The 9132-nt window shown below is 35.6% G+C and overlaps 1 protein-coding gene across 1 annotated transcript; it reads right to left on the minus strand.

The window, feature by feature from the left end:
* Positions 1 to 2186: 2186 nt before the first annotated feature.
* On the minus strand, positions 2187 to 3833 carry pnx (posterior neuron-specific homeobox). Its single transcript, XM_067395707.1, has 2 exons — positions 3701 to 3833; positions 2187 to 2608 (listed from the first exon to the last, which is right to left on the minus strand). The coding sequence occupies exons 1-2, from the start codon at positions 3831 to 3833 to the stop codon at positions 2187 to 2189; spliced, it is 555 nt and encodes a 184-aa protein (XP_067251808.1).
* Positions 3834 to 9132: the final 5299 nt, after the last annotated feature.

Consider the following 9132-nt stretch of genomic DNA (forward strand, 5'->3'; position numbering starts at 1 on the left):
TGTGACACTGAAGACTGGAGTAATGATGCTGAAAATTCAGCTTTGATCACAGGAATAAATTACATTTTAAAATGTATTCAAATAGAAAACAGTTATTTTAAATTTTAAAAATATTTCACAATATTACTGTTTTTGCTTTCTTTTGGATGAAATAAATGCAGCCTTGGTGAGCAGAAGAGACTTCTTGACCTGAGTTCAATTCATACTTTTATGAATCGTACCTGGTTTGATTCAGTCAGATCTCATAAATTTTTTGCTTACATTACAAGCATTTTTTGAGATGAATCTGAAGGACTAAAGCCGTTCAGTACCAAATCATACCAAATAAGGTCTAAAAAGTCTTTGAAAAGAGTTTGCAGAAATGGTACAGATCTGCCTTCATTATTTTGTAAAAACAAACTCAGTCATTGGTTATTTCTTCATATTTCTTCTCTTAAACTTGGTTAATGGTTGTCAAACATGTTTGCTCTCAATTTTGCCTTGGCTTGTAGAGCTAATGTATTTTATTGAAACCAACACATTTATGACTCCATTCCTGGTTAGCCATGCATGAAGCAAACTAAATCAGAATGTGGAAAATAAAAGAATCTTCTACACGGTTCTCTCGCAACCATGAAAAAGCAACTATTTATTGATGGTGCCAACGGACATCTGACGTTAATCAAATCCATGTGCTGAATTACAGACAGATGTTTTTCTGCTGGAGTCATTTAAAACGTTTGCTCATATTCATCATCTTCCATCATGAGCCAGAAGTCTGTAGCTGTGAGTCAGTTCTGCTCTTATCATTTGATTTCCTGCCTGTCGCCACTTTCTGCCCTCCATCTGTTAATGAATCTGCTGCTGGTTTAAATTCTGTCGTTTTTGACTTTCTGTTTCCATCACACTGTTGGCATACGCAAATGAACTAAATAAAGTCCCCCTGTGGTCAATAACCCTTAAAACTCATCTTTGATCACGACATACTTAAACGTTTTTTCATGTGATATTTTTATGCCTTAAAATAACTTAAAGTAACTCTATACCCTTGCTTCATTTACTAAACAGATCTATGAATATGCTAATTAGACTCACCTCCACTCACATGAGCACAGAACTTACTGAGGTAAACGCTGCAAAATTATATTTTTTTTACAATGTCGGGCACATAACGGTAATATGATTAGCCTTTTGCTTGTTATCAAACAGCTAATAATGTGTTGCTAATGTTACAAACCATGTTCCCATTCAGAGTGGTCATAGTTAATGATATGCTAAAGCCGGCACGTTGTTGTGATTGGTTACAAGGTAGCTGGTGACGTAAGAGACACCAGCGATTTCAAACCACGTTTTTGAATAGATAGATGTTTTTAGATATCTGCAGGTTTAAATGAACACTCCCCTTTTTTTGAAAATAGGCTCATTTTCCAACTCCCCTAGAGTTAAACAGTTGAGTTTTACCATTTTCAAATCCATTCAGCCGATCTGAGGGTCTGGCGGTACCACTTTTAGCATAGCTTAGCATAGTTCATTGAATCTGATTAGACCGTTAGCTTCCTTTGAAGTTGAAGGAAGACAAAAAAGACTAGTTGAAAAAAGACTAGGCGTTGTCCACTATATTGACTTTGTCAGCTAAATTCACTGTTTGATTAGATCGATTACACTAGCTATTCACTTGAAACATTGCATGATGAGGACATCTGCTGGTTAAAGCCGTGTAAATGCAACAAGAACAGCAAAATGTAGACACTTTGAAACCGCAGCGCTTGAGTTTAGAATAAACAGACCGCTATCGTTCGTTGGTGTGGACACAAATATAGTTATCGTTCATAGTGTGAACGGGCCTTTAGACAATAGATTTATAGGTTTAATTATAACTATGAAATGGCAAAATAAGATAGTCAAACGTGCAAAAATATAAGCTTTATTGTAATATTACAAATACTGTGGTATAAATATAATGGTGAAAGACATAAATATTATGACAATGGTTACAAAAATTAAATATCACATTAAATATATTGCTGGTGTTCATTCATTCACTATTAAAAATAGCCTTTCTTTAATGGTTCTTTAGAGCAAAGAACTTCAAATCAAAAACTTCTAGAGATTAAAAAGTTATTGATGTTTCGTTAGATCAGTACATTGGTTTTGTTGTTTAACGCTCTAAAGAACTAGACACTAAAAAGTTTCTCCGATGCTGTGGATCAGAACATCATGAGGGTCTGGTGATGGTAAGATGGGTTCAGGTAAGGTGTTTGTGGTGCGTAATAATGCACAGGATTTGCGTGGTGTCCAGGTAGTGTGTACAGAAAAGAGTTCTGCACAAATGCAGGAGGAGCGCAATGGTTCTGCTCCTCTCCTTCTTGACCTTCTTGCTCCTTCTTCCATTTGGTGCGTCGGTTCTGAAACCAGATCTTGACCTGTGTTTCGGACAGATGGAGGGCTGTGGCGATGCAGTGGCGCTCAAACACGGACAGATAGTGGCTGTTCTGGAAGCTTCGCTCCAGGATGCGCAGCTGATCCAGTGTGAACGCAGTACGGATGCGCTTCGACTTTCCTTTTGCGCCAGAAACGCTGGGGATGTTTGAAGCTGTTGTGTCCTGAGATGAAGTTGTCTTGACAGTGCCTTTATTTGCAGGTTGAACTGAAATGTGAGAAGTTGCCATTAGAACGTTATAATCAGTGTGTGAATTATTTAATCTGAATTGTATTGTGGCACCTTTAATAATATTGCTTTAATAATTTTTGCTAACATTCCCATTAAAGGCATAGTTCACCCAAAAATGAAAATTCTGTCATTTATTACTTACCCTCATGTCGTTTCACACCCGTAAGACCTTCGTTCATCTTTAGAACACGAATTAAGATATTTTAGTTGAAATCCGATGGCTCAGTGAGGCCTGCATAGGGAGCAATGACATTTCCTCTCTCAAGATCCATAAAGGTACTAACAACATATTTAAATCAGTTCATGTGAGTACAGTGATTCAATATTAATATTATAAAGCCATGAGAATATTTTTGGTGCACCAAAAACAAAATAACGACTTATTTAGTGATGGCCGATTTCAAAACACTGCTTCAGGAAGATTCGGAGCGTTATGAATCAGCGTGTCGAATCATGTTTCGGATCGCGTGTCGAACCGCCCTAACTGCTGAAATCACGTGACTTTGGCGCTTGATTCATTTATGCTTCCTGAAGCAGTGTTTTGTAATATGCCATCACTATATAAGCCGATTTTTTTTTTTTTTTTTTTTTTTTTTTGGCGCACCAAAAATATTCTCGTCGCTTTATAATATGAATATTGAACCACTGTACTCACATGAACAGATTTAAATATGTTTTACATTAATGGATCTTGAGAGATGTCATTGCTGGCTATGAATGCCTCACGGAGCCATCGGATTTCAACTAAAATATATTAATTTGTGTTCCGAAGATTAATGAAGGTTTTACGGGTGTGGAACGGCAAGAGGGTAATGAATGACATAATTTTAATTTTTGGGTGAACTAACAATTTAAAAACAAACACCGTACACACTGCCCTCTCCTGGAGAAAACCTGAAAGATTTTTTATTTGGAAATATTCAAAAGTCTCTTATTCGCTTTGTTTTTTGTGTATGTTGAAATTGGTCGTTACGTAATCACTATTTTATACAACTACATAAAAATGTATGAAAAAACATTTATTTTCTCATGTGAAGGACCGAAACTCACTTGAGCTTTCCCGAGTCTTGACGTCTCTCTGCATCTCCTGATGCATCCCGTTGAATTTGAATGGATCCAGAATGTCGGCGATGGAAAAGGAGGTTTTTCCCTGCAGTGCAGAATTGCCCGTTTCTTCATGCATCCTGACCGTCTGTTCCAAGAGCAGCGAGTAAATGTGAACTGTGATATCTGACTGTCTCCATACCTTTATATACACCTCAAACAGACGCGTGTAAAATTAACATGTTAAAGGACCTCAGTGAGTTTAAACCAAACCCTCAAACTCCTCCTTTACACACTTTAACATGTGAATGTGTCTCAGTGGGTGACACGCTTCCTTTGCCATTTATTGCCCTGCATCTGGTTAAAATGTGCCCTTTTCTGAAGAGCCGTGTAGTTTTTTGTATCAGTGCTTGTCGTTATTTGCAATTGTGTGATTTTACGGTGGTCGAGCGCGTGAGAAGCTGTTGTTATGCTAAATAATCGACTAAAGTCTTCCAGAAGAAAAAATGTGAAGTGAGCATGTTTAAATTAAACTAAAACTAAAGTAAAATGAGAATAAATGAAATTAAAACCATGTTAAAAAGTAAAATTATATATGTTAGTACTGTTAAATCGATTAATCACATCTTATATAAAAGTTTGTGTGTGTATATATATATATATATATATATATATATATATATATATATATATACACACACACACACACACACACACATTGGTGTATTTTTAGTGTATTATTTATTTTTTAATTTTAATACATGCCTATTTATTTCATATAATATTTATATTTAACATTTATTTAAAAATATAAAATAAAATATATTTTAGTAAATGGAAATAAAAAAGTTGATGACTTGGCACAATGTCATATGTATGTTAGGAAATATTGTATAATTTAGGCTCAATAATTTAGGTGACCAAATGGAAAAACAAATGCATATAAAAAAAAAAATTTCATTTAATAATTTTTTTTTTTTTTTTTTTTTTTTACAAAACCAAAGACCAAAATGAGCATTTACTTTAGCTGTTCTGTACAAAACTAAGCAACAGTTGAACATGTCAATACAATGTAATTGAATGGAAAATGCATGTAAAGACTTCCTCATTTAAAGACAAGCACTTTAGAAATGCTTTACACTTTGTGTCTAGGACAGTTGTATTTGTTTTAATTGGCATATTAAGATCTAAAAAGCTCTTATGCATGCAGGCAGCAAAGTTTGTAGAGGCAATTTTATGTTGCAACATCTAATGCAGCACAAAGTGTGCTCCTCTTCACCTTGATGAGTTGTGTGCACAGTAGGAGCATCCAGACAATGGCTTTATGATGTTGTAAATAATCCCCAAAGCCTCCTGAGGTGGCCCACCGCGGCAGCTGCCAGGCGCCAACGCCAACTATGCTGCTGGTATTCACTGAGCGAAGCTTAGCCGGCCCACCAGGACAATTAGCAGATGTCACCAGTGTCTCTGACCCTGCCTGACCTGCGTCTTTGTCCGGACCTATGAGGATGAGGAGATGCACCAGCAAGGGTCCTACAGAAGTAGTGTGCCTGGAGCTTTGCTGCTTTACAGCTCAATTACACATGAGAAGTTCTCTAGTGGTGCTGCTGAAAACAGATTAACCTTATTAACCTACACTTCTTTCTTAGAGTCTTTTGAAGTTTAACACATATAAATTATTGACCATTGTGTGGGTCGGCTGAAATGGACTTTAATGGCCAATGTGATGCAATTTGTTTTATATAAAATCCACTATTTATTATTTCAAAAAATGGCGAAACTAAGGTAGACGAGAAAGCTCAACATGCAAATAGAAAAAAACGGCAGCAAATTAAGAAAACATCATCAGTTTGAATACATGTGCTGCAAATAATCACAACGCAACTAAATACAAAAACACGCTGCAAATAGCACGGATCACAACAGTTTCCCCAACAAGTGATGAAACTGGCTGGGAAATGCTTATTATTCAAAGTCTACTCATCAGTGGTGTTGTCGATGACCTGAAAGGTGAGCTTTTTTTGTTTATTTTAACACCCTGATCGTGTGCGTAGTGAGTATTTGCAGTTCGTTTCTGTATTTAGCTAGTAGTGCTGTGAGTATTTGCAGTGTGTTTCTGTATTTAACTAGTTGCATTGTGAATATTTGCAGCGTATTTCTGTATTTAGCTAGTTGTGTTGTATTTGAAATGCTTTTCTGTATTTAGCTAGTTGCGTTGTGAGTATTTGAAATGCGTTTCTGTATTTAGCTAATTGCGTTGTGAGTATTTGAAATGCGTTTCTGTATTTAGCTAGTTGTGTTGTATTTGAAATGCGTTTCTGTATTTAGCTAGTTGCGTTGTATTTGAAATGCGTTTCTGTATTTAGCTAGTTGCATTTTGAGTATTTGAAATGCGTTTCTATATTTAGCTAGTTGCGTTGTGAGTATTTGAAATGCGTTTCTGTATTTAGCTAGTTGCGTTGTGAGTATTTGAAATGCGTTTTTGTATTTAGCTAGTTGTGTTGTGAGTATTTGAAATGCGTTTCTGTATTTAGCTAGTTGCGTTGTATTTGAAATGCTTTTCTGTATTTAGCTAGTTGCGTTGTGAGTATTTGAAATGCGTTTCTGTATTTAGCTAATTGCGTTGTGAGTATTTGAAATGCGTTTCTGTATTTAGCTAGTTGTGTTGTATTTGAAATGCGTTTCTGTATTTAGCTAGTTGCGTTGTATTTGAAATGCGTTTCTGTATTTAGCTAGTTGCATTTTGAGTATTTGAAATGCGTTTCTATATTTAGCTAGTTGCGTTGTGAGTATTTGAAATGCGTTTCTGTATTTAGCTAGTTGCGTTGTGAGTATTTGAAATGCGTTTCTGTATTTAGCTAGTTGCGTTGTGAGTATTTGAAATGCGTTTTTGTATTTAGCTAGTTGTGTTGTGAGTATTTGAAATGCGTTTCTGTATTTAGCTAGTTGCGTTGTATTTGAAATGCGTTTCTGTATTTAGCTAGTTGCGTTGTGAGTATTTGAAATGCGTTTCTGTATTTAGCTAGTTGCGTTGTGAGTATTTGAAATGCGTTTCTGTATTTAGCTAGTTGCGTTGTGAGTATTTGAAATGCGTTTTTGTATTTAGCTAGTTGTGTTGTATTTGAAATGCGTTTCTGTATTTAGCTAGTTGCGTTGTGAGTATTTGAAATGCGTTTCTGTATTAAGCTAATTGTGTTGTGAGTATTTGAAATGCGTTTCTGTATTTAGCTAATTGTGTTGTGAGTATTTGCAGCGCGATTCTGTATTTAGCTAGTTGTGTTGTATTTGAAATGCGTTTCTGTATTTAGCTAGTTGCGTTGTGAGTATTTGAAATGCGTTTCTGTATTTAGCTAGTTGCGTTGTGAGTATTTGAAATGCGTTTTTGTATTTAGCTAGTTGTGTTGTATTTGAAATGCGTTTCTGTATTTAGCTAGTTGCGTTGTGAGTATTTGAAATGCGTTTCTGTATTAAGCTAATTGTGTTGTGAGTATTTGAAATGCGTTTCTGTATTTAGCTAATTGTGTTGTGAGTATTTGCAGCGCGATTCTGTATTTAGCTAGTTGTGTTGTATTTGAAATGCGTTTCTGTATTTAGCTAGTTGCGTTGTGAGTATTTGAAATGCGTTTCTGTATTTAGCTAGTTGCGTTGTGAGTATTTGAAATGCGTTTTTGTATTTAGCTAGTTGTGTTGTATTTGAAATGCGTTTCTGTATTTAGCTAGTTGCGTTGTGAGTATTTGAAATGCGTTTCTGTATTAAGCTAATTGTGTTGTGAGTATTTGAAATGCGTTTCTGTATTTAGCTAATTGTGTTGTGAGTATTTGCAGCGCGATTCTGTATTTAGCTAGTTGTGTTGTATTTGAAATGCGTTTCTGTATTTAGCTAGTTGCGTTGTGAGTATTTGAAATGCGTTTCTGTATTAAACTAATTGTGTTATGTTGTATTTGAAATGCGTTTCTGTATTAAGCTAATTGTGTTGTGAGTATTTGCAGCGCGATTCTGTATTTAGCTAGTTGCGTTGTGAGTATTTGCAGCGCAATTCTGTTTTTGGTTGTGTTGTGAGTATTTGCATCGCGTTTCTGTATTTATTTAGTTGCATTGTGTTGTATTTGCAGCAATTTTCTGTATTTAGTTGTGTTGTGAGTATTTACTGCATGTTTCTGTATTTGGTTTCATTGTGAGTATTTGCAGCGCGATTCTGTATTTAGCTAGTTGTGTTGTGAGTATTTGAAACACGTTTCTGTACTTATCTAGTTGCATTGTGTTGTATTTGCAGCAATTTTCTGTATTTAGTTGTGTTGTGAGTATTTACTGTATGTTTCTGTATTTGGTTGGGTTGTGAGTATTTGCAGCACGTTTCTGTATTCAGTTGGGTTGTGAGTATTTACTGAATGTTTCTTTTTTGCATTGTGAGTATTTACTGCATGTTTCTGTATTTGGTTTCATTCTGAGTATTGGCAGCGTGTTTCTGTATTTGGTTGCATTGTGAGTATTTGCAGCACGTTTCTGTATTTGGTTGTGTTGTGAGTATTTGCAGCACGTTTCTGTATTTAGTTGTGTTGTGAGTATTTGCAGCACGTTTCTGTATTTGGTTGTGTTGTGAGTATTTGCAGCACGTTTCTGTATTTAGTTGTGTTGTGAGTATTTGCAGCACGTTTCTGTATTTGGTTGTGTTGTGAGTATTTGCAGCACGTTTCTGTATTTGGTTGTGTTGTGAGTATTTGCAGCACGTTTCTGTATTTAGTTGTGTTGTGAGTATTTGCAGCACGTTTCTGTATTTGGTTGTGTTGTGAGTATTTGCAGCACGTTTCTGTATTTAGTTGTGTTGTGAGTATTTGCAGCACGTTTCTGTATTTGGTTGCATTGTGAGTATTTACTGTATGTTTCTGTATGTAGTTGCGTTGTGAGTCTTTGCAGCATTTTTCTGTATTTGGTTGCGTTGTGAGTATTTACTGTATGTTTCTGTATGTAGTTGCGTTGTGAGTCTTTGCAGCATTTTTCTGTATTTGGTTGCATTGTGAGTATTTACTGTATGTTTCTGTATGTAGTTGCGTTGTGAGTCTTTGCAGCATTTTTCTGTATTTGGTTGTGTTGTGAGTATTTGCAGCACGTTTCTGTATTTGGTTGTGTTGTGAGTATTTACTGCATGTTTCTGTATTTGGTTTCATTCTGAGTATTGGCAGCGTGTTTCTGTATTTGGTTGCGTTGTGAGTATTTGCAGCACGTTTCTGTATTTGGTTGCGTTGTGAGTATTTGCAGCACGTTTCTGTATTTGGTTGCGTTGTGAGTCTTTGCAACATTTTTCTGTATTTAGTTGCGTTGTGAGTATTTGTAGCATGTCTAGTCAGAATGATGAAGTAAAATTGTGAAAGATTATTACAATTTAAAATAGTAGTTTTCTATTTGAATATATTGTAAAATGTAATTTATTCCTGTGATC

Source organism: Chanodichthys erythropterus, chromosome 10 (assembly GCF_024489055.1).
Source record: "Chanodichthys erythropterus isolate Z2021 chromosome 10, ASM2448905v1, whole genome shotgun sequence".
Taxonomy (NCBI): domain Eukaryota; kingdom Metazoa; phylum Chordata; class Actinopteri; order Cypriniformes; family Xenocyprididae; genus Chanodichthys; species Chanodichthys erythropterus.

What these genes read in the sequence shown, in the direction of transcription:
- pnx (XM_067395707.1), bottom strand. Translation starts at nt 3,833, where the DNA reads ATGCATGAAGAAACGGGCAATTCTGCACTGCAGGGAAAAACCTCCTTT. An exon ending in CAAGACTCGGGAAAGCTCAA is followed by an intron (nt 2,609 to 3,700) that starts GTGAGTTTCGGT and finishes CTGCAAATAAAG; the next exon opens with GCACTGTCAAGACAACTTCA.